At 33.0% G+C, this 23,156-nt stretch overlaps 1 protein-coding gene across 3 annotated transcripts in view; it reads left to right on the top strand.

Moving 5' to 3' along the window:
* Positions 1 to 23,156, top strand: part of CSMD3 (CUB and Sushi multiple domains 3) — a 1,145,609-nt gene that overhangs the window by 410,637 nt on the left and 711,816 nt on the right. For all 3 annotated transcript variants that reach the window (XM_040625739.1, XM_040625738.1, XM_008689272.2), the window contains exon 6: positions 5,906 to 6,018. In XM_040625739.1, the coding sequence (XP_040481673.1) occupies positions 5,906 to 6,018 (113 nt within the window). The remainder of the gene's footprint in view (positions 1 to 5,905; positions 6,019 to 23,156) is intronic.

Below are 23,156 nucleotides of genomic sequence, written 5' to 3'. Positions count from 1 at the left end.
TGTGCAGAAGCTTTTTATCTTGATGAAGTCCCATAAGTTCATTTTATCTTTTGTTTCTCTTGCCTTTGGAGATGTATCATGAAAAAGGTTGCTTTGGCCGATATCATAGAGGTTGCAGCCTATGTTCTCCTCTAGGATTTTGATGGATTCCTGTCTCACATCGAGGTCTTTCATCCATTTGGAGTTTATCTTTGTGTATGGTGTGAGAGAGTGGTCAAGTTTCATTCTTTTGCATGTAGCTGTCCAATTTTCCAGCACCATTTATTGAAGAGACTGTCTTTTTTCCACTGGATGTTTTTTCCTACTTTATCAAAGATTAGTGACCCAAAGAGCCGAGGGTTCTCTATTCTGTTCCATTGGCCTATGTGTCTGTTTTTGTGCCAGTACCATGCTGTCTTTGTGATCACAGCTTTGTAGTACAGCTCGAAATCCGGCATTGTGATGCCCCCAGCTTTGTTTTTCCTTTTCAACAGTTCCTTGGAGATTCGGGGCCTTTTCTGTTTCCATACAAATTTAAGGACTGTTTGTTCCAGTTCTTTGAAAAATGTCCTTGGTATTTTGATCGGGATAGCATTGAAAGTGTAGATTGCTCTGGGTAGCATGGACATTTTAACTATGTTAATTCTTCCGATCCATGAGCATGGAATATCTTTCCATCTTTTTATGTCTTCCTCAATGTCTTTCAAGAGTGATTTATAGTTTCTAGAATATAGGTCCTTTACGTCTCTGGTTAAGTTAATTCCAAGGTAACGTATGGTTTTTGGTGCTATTGTAAATGGGATGGATTCCCTAATTTCTCTTTCTTCGGTCTCGTTATTCGTGTATAGAAATGCAACTGATTTCTGAGCATTGATTTTGTATCCTGCCACGTTACTGAATTGCTCTATAACTTCTAATAGTTTGGGAGTGGCTTCTTTTGGGTTTTCCATATAGAGTATCATGTCATCTGCAAAGAGAGACATTTTGACTTCTTCTTTGCCAATTTGAATACCTTTGATCCCTTTTTGTCGTCTGATTGCTGTTGCAAGGACTTCTAGTACTATGTTGAATAATAGTGGCGAGAGTGGGCATCCTTGTCGAGTTCCTGATCTTAAGGGAAAGGCTTCCAGCTTTTCCCCATTGAGAATAATATTTGCAGTAGGCTTTTCATAGATGGCTTTTATGAGATTGAGAAATGTACCTTCTATTCCTACACTCTGAAGGGTTTTAATCAGGAAAGGATGCTGTATTTTGTCAAATGCTTTTTCGGCATCGATTGAGAGGATCATATGGTTCCTGAGTCTTTTCTTGTTGATATGATGTATCACGCTGATTGATTTGCGAATATTGAACCACGCTTGCATCCCAGGTATGAATCCCACTTGATCGTGATGGATAATCCTTTTAATGTACTGTTGGATTCTATTAGCAAGTATCTTGTTGAGGATTTTGGTGTCCATATTCATTAGGGAAATTGGTCTGTAATTCTCCCTTTTGATAGAGTCTTTAGCTGGTTTGGGGATCAAGGTAATATTGGCCTCATAGAATGAGTTTGGTAGCTTTCCTTCTGTTTCTATTTTTTGAAATAGCTTTAGGAGAATAGGTATTATTTCTTCTTTGAATGTTTGGTAGAATTCCCCAGGAAAACCGTCCGGGCCTGGAGTTTTGTTATTTGGAAGGTTGTTTATCACTGACTCAATTTCTTCATAATTAATTGGCCTGTTTAAGAAATCAATTTCTTCCTGTTTCAATCTTGGTAGTTTATAGGTTTCCAGGAAGGCCTCCATCTCTTCCAGATTGCTTAATTTATTGGCATATAGTTGTTGATAATAATTTCTAATAATTGTTTGTATTTTCTTGGTGTTAGTCATGATCTCTCCCCTTTCATTGATAATTTTATTAATTTGGGTCCTTTCTCTATTCTTTTGGATAAGTCTTGCCAGTGGTCTGTCAATTTTATTGATTCTCTCAAAGAACCAGCTTCTAGTCCTGTTGATCTGCTCTACTGTACTTCTGGTTTCTGCTTGATTGATTTCAGCTCTAATTTTGGTCAACTGCTTCCTTGTGCGTGGATTAGGCCTGTCCCTCTGTTGCTGTTCCAGCTTCTTGAGGTGAGAATATATAAATTGCATTTTAGATTTTTCTATTCTTTTGAGTGTGGCTTGGATGGCTATGTATTTTCACCTTAGGACTGCCTTTGCAGTGTCCCATAGGTTTTGGACCATTGTGTTTTCATTCTCGATGGTCTCCATAAATTGTTTAAATTGATTTTTGATTTCCTGGTTTATCGAATCATTCTTGAGCAGGATGGTTCTTAGTCTCCAAGTGTTTGAATTTCTTACAAATTTATCCTTGTGGTTGAGTTCCATTTTCAAAGCGTTGTGGTCTAAGAATATGCAGGGAATAATTTCAGTCTTTTGGTATCAGTTGAGACCCGTTTTGTGTCCCAGAACATGGTCTATTCTTGAGAATGTTCCATGGGCATTAGAATAGAATGAGTATTCTTTGGTTCTGGGGTGTAGCGTTCTATATATATCTATGAGGTCCAACTCGTCGAGTATGGCATTCAAAGCCCTTGTTTATTAATATTGGCAAGTTACACTGTATTATTGTATTTTTATATTGAATATGCAATGAAATTTGATGTCATTATTAATTTACCCTGTCCATTCCAATTTATTAATTACTCAAAGACAGGTTTTGGATTCTTCTTGGATACAAATAACAATAGTAGATTATAAATTTATGACATTTATCATTATCATAATTTCATTTGATTTAATTCTCCTAAAATCCAGTTAGTAATTTAATACATATAATCATGAGTGTGGCTGTTTTGAATGTAAAATGGAAAAGGCATTAGAACAAGTGAAACCTCATTTCTAGCCATTCTTTGTCATGTTACTCTTTAATGTTTTTGTACATAATTTGCCACCATCTGAAATTTTATTATTGATTTATCTAAGTTACCTTCTTTATTTTCACTTTGCAGGATTGTGGATATTGTTTGTCTTATTTACTACTGTATTTTCAACCCTTAGTATCAGTGTTTGTCATATATTCAGTGCTCAGTAAATAACTGTTGAATGCACTGAATCTCTTCATTATTGAGAGATGATTCTCACTGACTTTGTACTAGAACGAACCCATATATGCTTACCTTGAAATGACCATAGTGATATGATATAGGAATAACAATGAGTTATATTTAGGAAATGTGTCCTTAAGTATTTAATAAATGATCTAAATTAATTAATTTAATGGAATCTTTCTAGGCAGCATTTATTCTCAATTATCAATCCTCCATTTCCAAGATATCCTGACAGCATATGAAATGTGGTGCAGAAATATGTACATGCGTTTCCCAGTATGCCCCATAAGACATAGAAAAAGCCACATTGTATAAATTATCTTTATTCATATGCAATACTAGGGGACTATCATTTGGAAGGAGAGATGCTGTGGTGCACTTGGTTTCTGGTTCAGTGTCTTGGCTTAGCTATAGTTCTGCTTCAAAAGCTGAAGCATTGAGGCTGTCAAGAATATCTTATTATTTGCACCCCTGTTAAATTGCCATTATTTGCTCCATCTCATGTGCATGGTGCCTGTAGCTACTGCAGCTCTAATATCTTCAGTTCTACCCTTCTCAATTTCTGAAGGTGAATTCAGGTTATAAACTATAGGTCCATAGTAAGTATTACTTGCCTTTTCTACCCTCTGTTGCTGAAATTATCTTTGATGTCCCTGGGAAAGATGGGAAGTTTATCCTTTTTATTGTCTATTTCATCTTCTTTCCTCTCTCACTTTTGTTGATATCCTTGTTGAGTTGTTTCTCATATATTGGATCTTCTAAGGGCCTCTTTCCAAACTCTGTACTTTAATGTATTACAACCATCCATGTATTATAGTCTCATTATACTTAGAAATGTGTGCAGACTGTCAAAAATAATTTAAACGTCCCCTAGTGGATATTTATGGGCATCAAATCAAGGAAGTGAAGAGAACCAAATTGTAAATCAAAACCTGGCATGAAACAAGCTAGTCTATTGAAAATATAATTGTACCAAACCTAAATACTTTCTCACTGAATTGTTTTTCAATTCCAAACCAACCAACCAGCAAAGGTAAACATAACCTGAATAGTTTTGAAAGTAAAGAAGTAGGGGCCCCTGGGTGGCACAGCGGTTAAGCGTCTGCCTTCGGCTCAGGGAGTGATCCCGGCATTCTGGGATCGAGCCCCACATCAGGCTCCTCCGCTATGAGCCTGCTTCTTCCTCTCCCACTACCCCTGCTTGTGTTCCCTCTCTCACTGGCTGTCTCTATCTGTGTCGAATAAATAAAATCTTTAAAAAAAAAAAAAAGAAAAGAAGTAAAAATTTAAAACTTGAGTTTTAACATTATAAAGTTATATCTGTATTTTAATTTGCTTAATTCAGAATGAAAAAAGGAGCCAGTTGCATCAACAAATAGAGTCATCCCTATGAAAGAAAAAATTGGACATTAATCAAGAAAAGTTAGAAAAAATGTATTCCAAAACAGAAGGAGGGGTGAGAAATGTATGTGATAGAACCCATCTTGTTCATGTTAGCGTCATGAACATTGGATACACAGTAATATTGCCAAGACCATTCTATACACCTGTGCATATACGTGTACCTACAATGATACAGTAAAGGTGAATTCATATTTCTATGCCATGGCAGATAGTCATCCACAGAAAGTGATGGCTAGTTCCCAAATATCCTGGGAAAAATAGGGTTTGGGAGAAATAAGGGAACGTGTTGGTAAAGGGTCCTTGCATCACCATGTCTGCATCTCAACACTGGTAAATGTGTACGACATATATTCTAATCTCCTCCTATGGGTCCCCTAGAGTGACTGCCTGCAAAGCACTGAGAGAAGAATTGTAATCACCCCCCCAACACACACACACACACACACACACACACACACACACACAAACACACCAGCTATTTTGCTCTGTGATGAAGAAAAGCAAAAGTTTTGAAGAATAGTAAAGATGCATCATATACTGGTTATTAGGAAACCTTAATGAAGACCTCTTCTTCACTATGTAGCAGTTTAGCTTTTGAGAATATTTTCTTGGCTTTATAGCACACACCTAGGATTTAAATGAGTAGGTATACAGGTATAATATTCCTTTATTGAATGAAATTAGAGAAACTGCTTCCCTGAAAATGTTCAGAAGATATAGAACAAGAGAGTTACTTCATCTGTTCACCATCACCAGTGTCTGGGGCATAGTTTCAAAGTTTTACTCTAATTACTTTGCTTTAAGGAGACTGTGAAATGGTACCTTTAAGACTAACTGTATGGAGAATAAATATACATCCAAAATACAGTCTGTTTTCTGGCAATGGGGCAGGCCTCTAGTGCATTACAGAAGTATATATTACAATGAAAGTTAATCACAAAAATTTATAGTATTGGAAATCACATTAAAAGAGTGCTTGCCCTATGAAAAGGAATTGGGAAATTTGCCATAGAATATGAAATTTGGAAAATATATTAGGTGGAAAGAGTATATCAATTGCTTTGAAGTCTATTTTCTAACTATACCGTATCAATATATACTTGAGGAGCATAAGGACCACCACCATTAGCTCAGCCTTCCTTTTGTTTATTATTATCTAAGCAATAAATTTGGGTGAATCAAAAATTATATCCAGTTCACAGTTTATTTTATTAATATATGCAGCCTGATTAGAAAGCACGTTTGGAGTTGCACCATTCTATGATTGACTTTCCTATGCATAAAATAAAATTTATTTGTATTTAAAAATTAAAAATGAAATGTCATGAATATTGTATACAGGTGGACATTTTTTTGGGTCCCAATTCTGTGAAAACATTTACTGTTGAAAAGTTTTTAAACATTTTGTTGTTGTTGTCTTTTATAATTCAGGTTATCTGGGATGAATATACCACCACCAATTATCAGCAACAAAAACTGGCTCAGGCTTCATTTTGTTACAGACAGCAATCACCGATATCGTGGATTTAGTGCTCCATATCAAGGTATGTTTAGTGAATTCCTTTGTCTCTTGTGATATTGAAATGATTTTGGTATATACAGCTGGATTTTGCGTTAGAAGCAAAGTATCTTTGGCATTAATAAATGGTAATTTGAATAAGCAAAAGTGGTCATTCTCTTGCTGAGGCAATAATGTGATAATCACTAAATTGCAATAGAAAAGTTAGTTGGTTTTTATAGCACAGTGTTCAAAATAAAGAATATTATGACCTCTAAAAAATAATATGTAACAGATGTCATGCTTTACTTTAATAAAGTGCTTCAGCAAATGGACACGCTTCCTAAAGCTGAACCATAAAACACAGCAGTAAACCTGCAGTTGTAAATAGGCTCTCCATCAATTGAAATCCATTTTCATATACAGTGTGTTTGCTATTGCTAGTTTAATTAACCTTGTTAGGATTATTATCCACTATTTTTATTAACACACATAATTTTGAAAAAGTGAGATATAGTATTTGATGTTACCTTGAAAAAACTCTTTATTTAGAACAAGATTATTATGAAGATGGAGTGTTAATGAAAATGTAGCTTCTACAGTGTTTATTAATATTATGTGGGTTTAGTGTACTTTATCCTCAGACTACTTATGTAAATAATTCATTTCATTCTCAGTAGTGTATCAGCTCCTGTTAAGGGAATTGTGAGCGCTGCCATAGTTACATTTTTCCATTTATCTGTTTTTCTTTTTTTATTTAATGCTTTCCTTTTTAGTAGTCTTAAGTCTTAGGCACTTTATAAATTTAATACGGTGACTTTAGGCAGCTTATAGTTAATACCTAAAATGTTATTAGGCCACATACTATTTTCTGGAATACAAATCTCAACAATTAATTTATATTTCGAAGACCAGTAACCTACCTATAGGCATCCTATCAGTAACATTTCTGACAATAGTAGTAACAGATTAATGTGACTGGTATTTTGACATTTATAATAGTGTATTGGGTATTACTGTAATAAAAATCACTAGAATAATAACTTAAAAATTGTTTTTTTAGACAAAACCCACTGTAGAAAAATCTATAATTTTTATTGCTAATGTAGTTAATTTGATTGGAAGCATGAATGCAAATATGCTCTTAAATCATGCATTTCTCATAACAGAATACATTATTCATCATAAAATACTATATTTTAAAATTGAATAATATGCATGGAAAATTACTTTTATGTATTTTATTAGAAATAGCTGTCCAGAGCAAGTAACTTGATTTTGACCAGTTTCAGCCAGTGTCACTTTTAAATTTTAAATAATATTTTGTTGAATTTCCAATTTCAGTATCTAATTTTTATGTACTTTAGGAATCAGAGAACTCTTTCTATTGAAAAAAAAAAGTTTGTAGAGCTTCTTTATCTCTCTGGGTTGACCCCTTTTGGAGTTTTCTAGCCACATGATTTTATGGCTCTAATTCTCCTCTGCAATGAGTTAAAGCAGATGGCATGGCAGAAATTCAAAAGACTATCATCTTTGACTCATGGTGATCTTTTCTACTAGATTCATGGAATCTTTCAGTCAGATGGCTTTTCCTCCTTATCGGAATAGAAATAAAGTATTGTATATTTAAATGTATAACCGGGAGGGAAAAGATCTATCTCAAAAATAAAATGATACTTCATTTGCTTTATGTAGTATGGTTTCATGAAACTGGCATCTTTAGATAGGGTTGTTTTGCCTTATAAGGCAATAGTGCAAAGCTGCCAATAGATTTGTGTATTTAATTATTATTTTCAATATTCTTCTTGCTGATCTTAAATTGACTTTTACAGTACCTTGAGGTTCAATTTGATTTTCTAGCATTGCCTGTCTGGTTTCAGGAGTGAAAAAGAGCCTAACAATGAATTCACTGTAGTAAAATAGAAAGGAAGTGTTTTATGGAGTATGCATTTTTTTCTGTTTTCTGGAGGAATAGGAGCTCAAAGAGGGTAATTTTTGGTGTAATCTATATCTACACAATGTAGAGGCCTAAGAAAACAGAAGCTATGATTTTATAATGTGATCAAGGAAAAGTTTTATTACATAAATTCCACCTTTACATCTATCCTTTTAAAACTTTCCTGATTTAGGCCTGATTTTTTCTAACTGCATTATGTCCAAGTAATATTTTACCTAGGCAGCATAAATTCATTTGGAGAAGTAATTCTTGAAACTATAAACAAAGAAATTTGGGCTAAAAATAAAACCCTCTAACAAGCTGACTTAAATAGGTGTAAAATTCATAATTCTGACAACCTGAAAGACATGCCCTAGCATGAAATGCTAATCATCCTGTTTTACATTGTACTATGCTACCATTTAATATCACTGGTATCTAGATTAAAGTCAAAGAAAGAGAACAAAAATTATGGAATATACTGTACAGAAGTCAGAACCAGGTCTCACATAATACAGTTTCTTAATACTCAAATACTTATTGAGTACCCAGTGATTATTAATGAGTTATTTATTATTTTGAATTCATTTAATGTTTTAAGGAAGCTCTAGGCTTTCAAAGACTGATTACTCCATAGTATTTTTGCTTAACCTGTGTTCTTTATAAAAAACTTTGAAATTAACTACAAACTTACTAAAGGTTCCTGAATGGCATTAGCTATGTTTTATAGTATCTCCCATCATGGATGGAGTAGGCACATAGACACACTAACATGGTTTCCTCAATAGAGTGTCCTTTAAATTGTTAGAAGCTAGCTTCCTTATTGGTTCAGATATAATTTAAATAGGGTTAATAGAGGTAATGGATAACATACTAACAAATGTGGTTCTGGTTTTACTCAAAAATACTTAGAAAAGTCTTGATTTAAATAAATTGCCTTCGATATGCAAATTACTGCCCCTCCCCAGATCCCACACTGAATATGTCCACTTCTATCTAAAATAAAACTGACTCTTTTTCCCCATGAGTTTATTTATATTGGAAATCCCTTTTTTGAAAACCCTATTATTATTTCTACTACGCTTCAAAATTTTTTCCTCTTAAATTTTCAACTCTGCCCCAAAGAAACTTATTTCAATATCATTTTACTATATTATATATTAGTCTTTGTTTTTTAAAATTCTTCCTGCATTCAAGTTTCCTTAAACGTCTTCTAAGGAGAACTTGAATTGTGCTATGTCACACATAAGTGGTGTTATTTTTCTTATATGTGGTGTTTGGAAGGTCTAATATTTATTTATTGAAACCTCCATAGCATTGTCATTTGATTTTTATTATAAACCTAAAATCTACTTATTTTCCATTTCTATGAATATTTGATCATATGTTCTTAATTTCTAAATTAGAAGATTTTCAGATGACAGTTGTCCAATACATAAAACCTTACGTCTAGATGATGTTTATTTGAAAGTATTGTTTTTCCATCAGTCTCCATTATTCAACTATGAAATATTATTACAACATTTTTCATCTTAAGTTATTCAACATTTCACATTTTCTTAATGTGCAAAGATGTTCTAGCTATAGATAATCACAAAATTGTCTTTGGTATGTAAGTTTAAGAAGTGCAGCATATAATTAATTCCAATTATCCAAGTATATGAATATTTCTATATTATAGATTATGTTTTCTAAATTCTTACAGATTTTATCGCATTTTGATTTTCCCTTTTCTTCCATAATCTTGTTTATGTAATTCTTCTTATGTAGGTTAATACTTTATAGACACTTATTTTCAATTTGACAAAGATACATCAATAGTAAATACAGTGCATTTTAGGGTTAGGAGGGAAAATACTTTATTAGATAGCTTCTCAAAGAGGTTGTCATCCTTTTTGGGATCAGCTGTGTGTCTTTTTGGTGAGAAAAACATATTTAATGAATGGAACTTTCAAATTGTATTGAAAATGCACTGCCATAAACCTCAGTTTAGACACACATAATTTAAGTGAAAAACAGCTGTGGAGCAGTATCCATTTCTTAGGTGTGGAAATGTTTTGACATAAACGTGAGTGCAGAGTTATTGAACAAAGATAAATAAGATTATCAGGGGTCCAGTGTAGTCTATAAGGGAAAGACTAAGAATTGAAATCTGAGGTTACTAATTGCTGAGTTGTTTGAGCCTTGGTCTCCATCAGTGGGGGAAAAAAAAAGTCACAGTTGCTGTGCAATCAAAATGTATTAGGTTTTCTATGAGTAAGAGACATGCAGTGCATAAAGATGCTTCATTGGAAAGAAATAACATGACAAATGGGTGAGAAACACACTTTCTAACCATGAGACAAAAATAGTTTAAAAATTGTGATCAATGTAAATCTGAATCTAGAACCACATATAAAAACGACAAATCCTATGTTTTATAAGTACATTCCCACATTTCTCCAGGGAAGAAAGCACTTTTCCTTAGAACACAATTTTAAAATGAAATTTTAAAAAATAAACTCAGTTATGTTATAAAAAAATAATATTTAAAATAATATAGTTCAAATTTAAAAATAAAGCACAACATCAAAGCGATCAGTGTAATGCTTTATTTTTTCTAATTTTGCTTAGGCATCAGTTTTTCTTTGTGTATGTTGGTATGTCCATTTATAATAAAGCACAAGGAATCCTATCCCAGCATTCTAATCACAAAACTCCTCCTCTAATTTGGTAACCATCAATGTGATTCATAGGGTTTCAGGATTGGAGGTGGGACTGTGACATAGTAAGAGAAGATCAAAACTTTTGGTTCAGATAATTTAGGTGTATGTAGTTTAACATAGTAAGAGAAGATCAAAACTTTTGGTTTGGATAATTTAGGTGTATGTAGTTTACTGTAATAGGAATGTTGGACATGGACAGTTAGGCTGTTTTCCTGGTGAAGACAATAGACAGGGCTTTGCTAACACAATTCAGGAGATATACTCTCTCTATATTTCATATTATGGTAGTTATTTTTTAGTGAGTACATACTGTGGGAAAAATCATAAACTGTACTTGAATTGTTATCTCAAAATAATCCCCTTTTCATACATGAGACAAAATGCATTAATTTAAGCTTAGGAAGTCAGCTAGTTATTTTCATTTACTGAGTTTTGAGGGAATAAAATGTTGAGTTCCATTGGTGTATAGTGTTTGAGAATAACTTCTAATCTTGTACCTTATTTCTTTTTGATTTTATTATTAATATCACTTTTTTCCCTTCAAGTCTCATTCAGTGCTATATCATTACTTTCATCTTGAAATTCTCGTTTTTTTCCTTTTAATTTTATTATGAGATTAAGAAAAAAAGAAACTTCTTTTACTTCTTGCTTAATGAACTTGTCTGGTTTATGGAGTTCATTGTCGTAATTAGTACAATGTCTACACAACCAGAAGAGGTAATGAGGATGTTTAATAGTCAAAATGGTCTAAGTAACTATTGGTTTGTCTAAAAGAACCATTAAAAACTCCCTGATAGCATTTCCTCTGTGATGTAAATTATAGTCAGTCCATACCAATATAACATTTAAGGCCTTTTTTTTTTTTACCATATTAATTGATAATGATAGAATTAAATTCTTCTGTAGCTAACTATATTTACTTTTCCATTCCCATCCTTAAAACTTATATGACAATCTTCTTATACATCCTTCAGACCAAAATTCTGTTCAGAAATTGTGAATGTGTTTGACAGTAAACTGGCTAATTGTTATTTAATTTCAAATTTCTGTGAAGTAGACATTTCACTGTGAAAAACCACTAGTAACATGAATGAGGCATTGTAAATCAGAAACACATTAGTGATTCATTTCTGCTTAACTTTAGTCAAACATAACAATCTCTAGTAAAATAATTTATCTTGATAAACATTTTACACTTATCAATTAAAATTAAGCCATATGACTGTATTTAGAGTTGAACCAAAGTTTTAATATATGAAATGAGAATTTAGATATAGAGTAGAATATTAAGAATAATATTTAATTTATCTCACCTCACTGTTTTATAGTCCTTTAATTCCGGTTGTGAGTTAACTATATGCATTAACACAGAGAGTACCCAGAGTTATTGATGGATGTCATTTAAGATAAAAAGGTACTTTGGAAACATTACATTCAGATTCTGATAAAGAGGATCACGTAAACCAGGTAACAATGGATTTTTAAGCAAAGTACAGCAAGAAAATGTAAAGAAAAAGAATGTATGTACTTAAATAGTCATAGAAATCAGTATATTAAAAACGGTATGGAGATTCTGTTATAAAATTTTCATTATTTTCTAAGGAATTGAATCAATCTCTATAACATTGATATTAGAATGATTCTGACATAGTCAAGAAGGAAAATATCATGGATTGTTACTTTAAAGAAAGGTCTTTAAGGCTTACATTTGCTAAGTGTTTTTTCTTAAGCCAATGTTTTGATTGTTTCTTTAAAAAATATTTAATGCTTAAAATAAAATCTTTATGGTTTGCTAAGTGTTCTTTCTTAGGCCATGTTTAATCCATTTATATAAACCCTTTGTTGATACATCTTAAAAAGTGAAAGGCAAATTATATTAACCTTATGTTATAATCTCATAGAATTTGTAAGAATCTAGAAATATCTTAGTAAAATGATTGTGATTTAGATTACTGTTTTCAAATACAGCTACTATTATGAATAGGAGATAATTATCAAATATCCAATGGTGATACTTTCTAAAACATATACTAGGTTTAAAATATAGTACTTGACAACTATACAACTGAAAAAAAATCATTTTGGTGTAACATTTTAATTTGGCTCATACTTGCCTGTTAATCATAGGATAAACTTACCAGTCTCTTCTAGGGAAAACATCTCTTTTGTGTTAACTTCCTTGGGGTGAAAACTCAAACTTTTCAGGATTTAGATCACTTCTTTCTTTTTTAAAGAAAATGTCTAGATATAAGTGATAGCCTATGAGGCCTAATAGTGATGGGATAAAATGGCCTGTCCATATCTACACCCTTGCTCTGATTCATAAATAGTAACCAGTTTCCATGGAGATGTCTCTTCTTGGTAACTTAGAATCCTGTAAACATCTATTGCTGGTATTCACAAGGCAACTTGTATGCTCTTTAAACGTGGTCAGTTGTCCACCTTTCTAACTCTACTCCATGACAACTTTTGCTCCGTCTTCCCATCTACTCTTTAGCTAAAGCTCTTTAAACCTCATTTTCTTCTATAAATTCTCTTTTTTCCCTTACCATATTGTCCCCATCGCAGGGCCCTGGCTCTGTGTTAATTCAGTGATACCTATCTACCACCAAATACCCATCGGTCAGTAAAGTGTAAAACTACCCACTTGCTGGACACATATTACTCTGGTGCTCTGCTGAATCTGGGTATGTCTTTAAGGGGCTTATATTTTTCCATAAGTCAATTCTTTAAGATTTCAGAATTAATTCCTTTAGTAATATAGTTTAACAAATTTATATAGATACTTGTACTATATCTAACTTCAGTCCTCCATGAGAGTTTTTACACAGTAGGGCAGCTTAGACTTTCTGTTCCTAACAGATGGTGAGAAAGCTTTTTTTGTGTCATGTCCTGAGTTTTCACTAATCATAGGTTTTGTAAAGCTCTATTAACTTTGTCTTCCAGGTTTGCCCCTTGATCTGAAAAAGGAAATGTTTGAAATTTATATTACATATTCTCTTTCACCATAATATAACTCTTGAGACTAATATCTAGATATGAATTTTAAAAAATGTAATATTCAGTCAAAGTTGTATAAGAACTCTCTAAAATCAAAGGGATCCCCAAGGGCTCAAAGAATGAGGAAAATCCACAGTATCAAGATTAATAGTAACATGAAATACAAATGTTTTAGATTTTCAAAATAGTCCAGCTATTATTAAGTTCGAAATTGATATCCTTAAGGAAATACACATATTATATTTCCTAAGTTTAAAATATATTCTGTACTAATTTAATGTTATTTAAGCTACATTTATAATTACAAATTAATTTTTAAAAAGTATGTCTGTAGGAGCGCCTGGGTAACGCAGTTGTTAAGCGTCTGCCTTCGGCTCAGGGCGTGATCCCGGCATTCTGGGATCGAGCCCCACATCAGGCTCCTCCTCTGGGAGGCTGCTTCTTCCTCTCCCACTCCCCCTGCTTGTGTTCCCTCTCTCACTGGCTGTCTCTCTGTCAAATAAATAAATAAAATCTTAAAAAAAAAAAAAGTATGTCTATAATATTTACTATCTTATCCCAACTAACTTTGGGCTAGTGTTTTCAGTTAATTTCTGTCAAGTATTTTAAAATTTTATAATGTAATGAATTCATGAATAACACTTTTTGTTTATAATTGTTTGAAATTCTTGAATTTCAAAGTACATCTGGTAGATTACAAAAATTGCCATCATTTTATGGTAGTACCTCATGGTGATTCAATATTGTTCCATTTAGTATTCATTTGTACATAAATATATACGATAGAGTTTTACTCATAATAAGAATTCTTAAATGCTAACATTTACTGTCCTTAGTGAGGGCAATTTCATTACATCATGTAAGGATGAGCATATAACAAAAGATAATTGATGAAGTTGGTGTTTAACAAACAAAATTCAGTGTTTTATAAATTTTGTTGCCATGACAAGTATATTGAACAGGTGATTTTGTCTTTAGTAGTGATTTAATAATTGCACAAGATGAACTCCAAAGGGCTTCTTCAATCAAGCACAACAAGTACAAGCAATCAAACACACTGTAGATGATTGATTCTTCCATGTCAGTATGAAAAATGGAGTCTGAGGCAATGCTTGTGGACCTTACATTCATTTCATAGGCAGTTTTACCATGCCGTTCTTAAATAACATCACAGAATTAAAATCCCTAGGCTTTTTAATTCAAATCCACAGATATCCAGAAATAGTTAAGCAATTTAGAAAAAGTTCCTTCAAATGATTAAAAAAAAAACAAAACATTAGGATTTTCCTTAAGTTTAGAGTTGTATGGAAATGGTGGTCACACGGTCAATTTTGGGGCCCCAAAAGCTCCACGAACACTGGGTTAAACAAATTTAAGTTGAATTGTTTGATTTAAGCAAATGATACCTTTTAAGCTTATTTAGGACCTGCTCTTCCTCAGGGCACCTTTTGGGAAATGATCCTATAAAGGATAAATGGAAGGATTGGCTTCATGTGATAATAAATTTATTATTACTTAGCCTGATCTTTCTTCAGTTATGTAATTAACTGAAGTATAAACAAGACAGGCATATTGCTAATGTTATTTAATTAAACTAAAATAAATTTTTAGATCAAAGCCCCATTTGAGATTATTATGGCACATTTATTTATTCCATTATTTACTAGCCATCCAATTTTGTTCAACAAAAATATTACTGAGCACTTATTTGTAGCAGACACTGAGCAAGGCTCTGTAAATTACACAGTTCTTGAATTCAGAGCTTCCTGTCCAATCTGTGAAAAGATGAGTGAAAACTCCATGAAAAGAAAAATAATTTATGAAGTATTATAATTAAGAAAATACAAGCTCATACGGGAAGTGAAAGAGAATACGTGGTCCAGGAAAACTCTCCAAATACTTGGCACCTAACCTGAGTAATGAAGGATGCAGAGGAGTTTTAGGTTAGAATGGTGATGTGATATCTATGGTATAAAACTATGTTAGTCTATATACTATTGCTGTACAGGTTATTAAAATGTTGAAGTAGTACTGATTAGTAAATAAATAGCCACTCCTATTGGGCCAAGAGCATCTGCACTGCCTTCCTGACTCCTGACCTGCCCCATCTCTTTCAAGACTCACTGGATTGTCCTGAAATATAACAAATGGCTCATATCTGTCACAACAGAGCACCTCTTAGATACTATCAGTGACCAGCATTCACAATTCAGTTTCTAGTCCCTACCAGCTATTACTCAGTGTCCCTAATATCACTCCAGACCTTTTGGTTCATGACAAATTCAAAGTGACCAGCAAAAAATACTACCGTCTATTACTATTGGATTACTTTAAAAAGGTGTATTGTTTACTTTAAAGAATAACACATATCTGTGCAAATTAAAAGTTATGAGCTATATGTTCTATCTACTATATAAAAGCTAGAAAACAAATTCTGCATTGTTTCATAGTTACCTGGTTTTATAATTTGCAACTCCCTAAAGATCGTGACTGTGTCCTTTTATCCCTGCATCTCCAGAGTTTACCATTTTATAGGTGCCAAATAATGTTCAACAAATGATTGAATATCGTATGTATGTGTCACAGTTTACAAAGTATTTGCATATGCATTATCTCATGTCATCCCAAAAATTGTATTATCATCTCTACTTTACCAAACAATAAACAAAGACTCTGGGACAAGTGATGCAGGCCTGCCTTGCACAAGGACACTCAAGATAGGTGGCGAGTGGGGGCTGCGCACGTCTGCCTCAGCCCTGTGCCTGATCTTCCATCACCCAGAGAAAGGAGCTTATTTGTCTGATTGACTCAGATGTCCTGTTTGAGCTAACTGCAGCCCTGTCGAAAAAAGTATGAAGCCCAGGGTCACATTAGAAAATAGCAGAACCAGGTCTGAATCCTTGAGTTTTTGCTTTTAAACCTGTGCTAAATCTGCTATGAACTCCAGCCTTAGTTATCCTCAAATTTACAAATTTGTAGAGTAGATTTGTTATTTTTAGAAAAGGCTAAAATTCCTTGAGAATCAAATTTGGTGAAAAAAATAAGTGAAAATTGTGGAAATACACTGTCCTTGATTAGAAGTGACATGTTCATAAAACAATGATACTAAATTAAATTAGTTAATATATGGGCAGCATTTTGAATAGTGTCTGACAGAGAGTAAGCATTATATAAAATGTTAGCTATTATTACTATTATCAGCAGCAGCAGCAGCAGCAGGAGAAGCCTCATCACCCTTATTGTTTTGCTAAAAATGACTTGAAAGGCAATTTCAAGCATGTTATGAATAATAGGGGTATTATTTGAAATGAAAATATCTCAACTTTTCACGGTAATTAGTTGGAGACATTTATTTGATTACATAATATAAGTGCTTGTTTGTTGATTTAAAAAAAGAAAGGATTCCGTTTAGTACAGGTTTCAATACAGTAGATATTATATTAAAATTAGTCCCAGTAAACTATATCAAATATTTAAAAGACAAGTGTCTTACAAATTAACCATGTGCGATACCAGCAGAGTATATTCTTTGCTCTACCCTATGTCTACGGGGTGGAACAATGAAATCATCTGCTGTTATAAGCTGATTTATCTTTTTATTAGATCACGTACTACTGACTGTTACTAGAAAACCCAAAAAGGAATCTGTAGCTATAGAACAGCTTAAGGTGAAAGAAGTGTAAAACACTTATTAGGAAAGGCAATAGTTTCATTACACCCAGTGTACTTTCGTTGGAAAAGGTCAAAAGAAAACATTATATTGTGGATCTAACAAGAAAGTGACTTTGTTGCATTGGGCTATATCCTTCTTTCCTACAGAAAACATAACAAGTACTGGTTAGAGTTTCCCTAACTAACATGAGCTTCCAGATTTTGTGTTCCTACACTTGTGCTGAATTTCCAAGTAAGTACTTATCTTTCCAGGTTATAAACATAACAGAAAGCCAGGTAACACTTTACTGAGGCAGGTGTTTAAATAAGAAATAACAATAAAAACTAAGATTGCAAGAGTACAGAGAGGTAGAGATTACCAGGAATAAAATTTCCTTTGTACAAGTATTGGTCTATAAAGAACACTGGGCTAGAAGTTGGTAAATCTGGATACACCCTCAACTCTGTGAACTTGAATGGATTTCTTAGTATTTCAGGACCTTGAGGTCATTTGATAAAAGAAAAATAGACTTTTCCCGAATCTAAAATTGTTTGGCTTAATTTACTGTTTCCAATGCCAGTAAGTCACAGAAGTTTCTCACAGTGGTAGTTGTGCGCACACACACACACACACACACACACACTTTTATATTTCCTTGTAGCCACATTAAAAAGTCAAAGAAACAGGCAAAATGCAATTTAATTACATTCAACTGTTATGTCCAAAATATTAACATTTCAACAGTAATGTAAAATATTAATGATGTACTTTGTGTTATATTTTCAATTGAGTCTCAAAAATCTAAATGTATTTTACACTTACAACACAACTCATACTTAACATTAAATTTTGAATGGGAAGAGTTGATTTTTAATAGGCTAGACGAATAATTTACTTATAAGTACAGCATTTCAATGTATTAGCAACTGTTATTTACCTGGATTTCACTGTAATTCTAACTGTCTGCATAAAATATTCAAATAAACACATCATAATGTATGCTTCCAACACTTTCACTACAAAACTACATCTTACATAATGCAGTAGTTAAAATGTAGTGCCAAAACAATAAGATTGCATTTAATGGAAAAATATTTCATGCTACCTATTTCTAAGTTGAAATTAAAATTAGTTACAATAAAATAAAATTAAAAATTCAGTTTCTCAGTCTTACTAGCTACATTGCAAATTCTCAAAAGCCACAAGTGGCCAGTGGCTACTACACTGTGTAGCCTCTGCAGGTATGGTGGATAGCCCTCTTGTGACAGCTGAGCTAGTGCTCTCCAATTATAAGAAAGTAGTAAATATGTCCAAAAATCACAATAAATATACTGAGATAATATGATTATAGTATCATTTTCCCCATTGTTCCTCAGCTTTGTGTTACTGTCCACTAATTTTTATGACTTACTGTATACGATCATTATACTGCAGGATCTGCCTTAGTTCATCACTTCAGAATCTATAATTATTTGAAAAATTGTGATTTCCTTCTCCACCATATGCAGCTTAAAATAAATCCATAAAATAAAAGCATTCAACAAAATTCTGACATGCCCCTTTAAAAATTTTTAAAACATTATTTTCTTTGAAAGCCAATTTCTTTTCTTTTTTCCTTTTTGTTTTCCTTTTTGTTGTTCCCTCCAGCATGCTTACTCTGCCAGACATGTGGGACAGATCTGTCTTTTCCCTACCACAAAAATATTGAGAAGGTTTAAGCTCGTATTTAAGAAATGGGATGAAATGTTTCTGATTGAGTATGTTCTGATTATCTAACTTAGGCATGATTTCTTATGTTCTGTTGTTTCATTTTCTCCATATGGATATTCATTCTTTGATTCAGGAAGTGTGGTAACCATATGCAAAAAGCAAAATATCCAAATGCATTTTAAGTTTTAAGAAAACCTCAGATTTATTTTAGTTTTCACTGTGGGATATACTAACAGATTCTAATAAATAATTTCCAGCATTTATTCCAGAAGAAAGATACCCTCAACATGCATCTTACCTAGGATGAAAACTCAGCTCTTATGATCACATTAATGTGGTGAACTAGTTTGCTAGGACTACCATGACAAAATGTCACAGACTGGATGGCTTAAACAACAGAAATTTATTTTTCACAATTCTAGAGTCTTGAAGTCCCAAGATGAAGGTGTAGGTAGGTTTGATGTCCTCTGAGGCCTCCATCCTTGGCTTGCAGATGGTCACCTCCTTCCTGTGTTGTCATATGGCCTTTTCTCTGTGGACACTCATGCTTGGTGTCTGTCTCCACATGTCAAAAATTTCTCTTCTTCTAAGGTTATCAGCTATGTTGGATTAGGGCCTATCCTAAAATACTCATTTTAACTTAACCTCTTTAAAGAACTTATCCCTAAATACAGTCACATCTTGAGGCACTGGGGTAGGGATGCAAGTCAGCCATAAAACTAGAGACACAGTTTCAATTCTATAATTAGTATACCAAGCCCCAGCTATTAATCAAAATACTAAACATCATTGAATGTTAAGTTCTTCCCTCTCTCCCATCCTAGCACTTATTAGCCAGGTACTTGTGTAAATAAAGTAGAGGGCTGAAATTGACTCTTCTCTCTCTCCATCTTGTATCTTCCTCTTTCTTCTAAACTCCTTATTTGCTGCTGTTTTAGGTTTCACTAAGATAAATCAGAGGTAGAGCAGAGAAGAGGTAAAGAGATTTGTCTTGACCTTAGTCCTAAACTGGCTACATACTCTCTGCTCCTGATTTTCAGGCTGACTCTGTCATGGGCAGTCCTGGGGCCTTTTCAGGGATTCCAGCTGGGTCAGTTTCTTCTACAATTTCTTTCCCCAGGGGGGTACATCTATTCTAAATGGACACTTGCCAGAGTTGGTCTCCAGCCATTTGATACCCCCAGCCTTCTTCTGCTAAAGTAGTCTTTACTCCTCAGGTAACCTACTTGACAGGTCCCCGGATGATGCTATTTTAAATCTCCAAAACCCATGATCCTCCTTGGTAAACTAGAAATTGTTGTGCTTTTTTCTTTTCTTTTCTTTTCTTTTCTTTTCTTTTCTTTTCTTTTCTTTTCTTTCTTTTTTTTTTTTTTTGCTCTGAGAAGCACAAAAAGCGGGCTTATCTTAACACAGAAGCACTTTCTTCTGTCACCCTCTGAATTTCCTCAACAGATGTCAGTTTTATCTTATTCCTGTGTGATTTCAACTTTAGTTTCTCAGACATGAACAGACACCAATCTTTTTTGTGGGCCAACTGCATGAAACAAATTTCATAACTGAATGATCCCACTGAATCACTAAACTAACACCAGAAGGTATCATTCTTCCACCATTACCTCAGAAAGGCAAGGGAAAGGGTACTCAATGATCTATAACGGTACTCTCAAAGGAAATAATTTCACCAATCTCCTCTCTGCTCTGTCCCCTTTTTACATATTTGCTGTGTCTGAAGAGTCCAAGAGTCCCATAATAGATTCCCCTACATTTCTTTTGAAAATGATTCCTATAAGAAGCTTAATCTGTCATACAGTCATTTAACTATCTTAATGTCTGCTGAATTAATGCTTCCATTGAAGCTAAATCAGGAATTGTCCCATTCTCACCTCCTGGTACACATTCCACAGACACATATGCATACATATATGGAAATGTTTACACACTTGCTGAAATCAGTTTTTATACTTTGCCAGAATATGTGAGAGTCAATGGGAACTATATTTATCATTTTCAGTACTTGGTATAATATTTGTATGTGTGGTTTGCATCTTTGTCTTCTTTTAGTTGTAAATTTTCTCTCTGAATAATCTATCTCCTATGATATTGTATAGTTGATAAATTAAATATGAAAAGCCCACAAAGAATAGATGATGCAAAATCAGACAATAGTTGGAAGTTTCTGGAGGCCAGGTTGAATGTATGGTAAATAGGAAACTGCAAACTTCAAATATGTTTTTTTTTTTTCCAATAAGAGAAATTAGGAAAGGCACTAATATTAAGATGAAGATCTAAAGTTATTTACTGAATCCCAGTTATATCTGTGGTTAACTATATAAAAAATGCTGAATGTCTTGAATCTTAATTTACTCATAAAGAAAATGAGGAAGTTGGATTATATAATCATTACACTCTTTTTAGGTAATTTTAAAAATCTTGAATGATGTCATTTCTTTTTTAAATGGTACATCAGTGTATGGTGACTAACATAATATAATAAATATTATTATAATAAAAAAATTAAATGGTACATCAGTGACTCTCCATAAATGATTTGCAGATGATGACCGAACATTTGAGAGCTTGTTTATATTTTTTTTTCAAAATTTGTATACATGGTTATGAGGATAAAGTTTTAGGAACGTTATTTTGCAGCTCTGACTCTAAATGAGAATCAAATGAACTTGATTTCTATATGGTCTTAATTTAAGTCACATAGTTTATATTTTATGAGTATGTCAACATACAGCACATACCTGTCCTGAGATGGCCTTCATTCATTTATTATTTAAAAAAAATTTTTTTAGAAGTGAAAAAATTTACTGATCATGATTTTAGGGTCCTGAGATCAAGCCCCATTTTGGGCTCTGCACTCAGCATGGAGTTTGATTGTCCTTCTCCCTCTGCTCCTCCCTGCCGCACACTCTCTCTCAAATAAATAAGTAAAATCTTAAAAAACAGTTTGACAATTTTATTATTTATTGTTTATACCTTTAATATTTACTAAATATTGCCAACCACAAATGAATAATCAATAAATTAGAAATTTGGCCTCTAATTCATTTACCTCCTTTCCCTAATATTCTGAATAACAGTTGCTAAAGTAAACTAAAGTTATTTCTTGGTGCACAGATTTAAATTTTTAACTTTTTCGATTGAGTTGTTCAGTTGATTCCACAGCTATTAAATTACCTTGAAAGAAAAAACAAAACAAAACAAAACATTAAATCTAGTACTAAATGCCCTGAAATGATCTCCCCACCACTGCTGACTAGAAGTAAAGGAAATGAGGTCAAGGTCCTTTTTCATGACAACTTTATTTTACAAATAAAGGACCCAATATTTTAAGCTTTCTTCCACATTGTCCCATAACTCTTCTATTTTCTCTCATTTTTTCTCTTTGTATGTTGAATGCTTTTTAGTATAACTTTGTGTATAGATGACCCTGCAATACTCACATCTTCCTGTGAAAACTCTTTCTATATAACTTATAATGTATTTTCATGCTACATGTCTTTGCTTTTTTTGCTACATGACTTCCTTAATAGCTCTGCATAATGCACTCGCATTTAATTAAATGATAAGTAGGGCTGTACGCCAAAATCAATCTGAATCTGAATGGGACCAATTTGTTTCATACCCTACAAGAGGATTTTATTCCTTGGTATCTTGGTACTTAAAGAATAACACATTTTAAAAGTGGTACAAACTTAATAGAAAACTTTACAAAAATGTCTATATCCGAGGGCTTCTTTAATCAAGATATTGTCAACAAAACCAAAAAAGAAAAAAATAAAAGTTGACATCCTTTTCGAAATAAGTTCTTTTGTTACATTGTATTTCTGTCATTGCTGTTTATTTTTTTGGAGAGTGGGGGCTTAAATGTATAGCATAAATATAGGTGTTGGAAAATAAATATTTTATATCCGAGGCCAGTGTCTTCACAGAAATGGCAGAGATATGTTTTCAAGGCTGTTATTTCTGTGACACATATATTATTTAGATTTTATTTATGCTTTGTTGAAATATACAATTTCTCAAGTGATGTCATTTGAAGATAATAGTAATACTGGTTTCTCCACTCTGTAGCATAGTAGTAAATAGTATTTCTGGAAGCAGAATGTCTGGACTCAGATCTTGGTTTTCCCATTTGTTCCACAATTCTGCTTTTTATTCATTTTCTTTCC

The sequence above is a fragment of the Ursus maritimus genome, unplaced genomic scaffold (assembly GCF_017311325.1).
Source record: "Ursus maritimus isolate PB19 unplaced genomic scaffold, ASM1731132v1 scaffold_9, whole genome shotgun sequence".
In the NCBI taxonomy this organism is placed as follows: Eukaryota; Metazoa; Chordata; class Mammalia; order Carnivora; family Ursidae; genus Ursus; species Ursus maritimus.
Note: the sequence above shows the minus strand (reverse complement) of the source record. Positions and strands in the feature narration are given on the sequence as shown.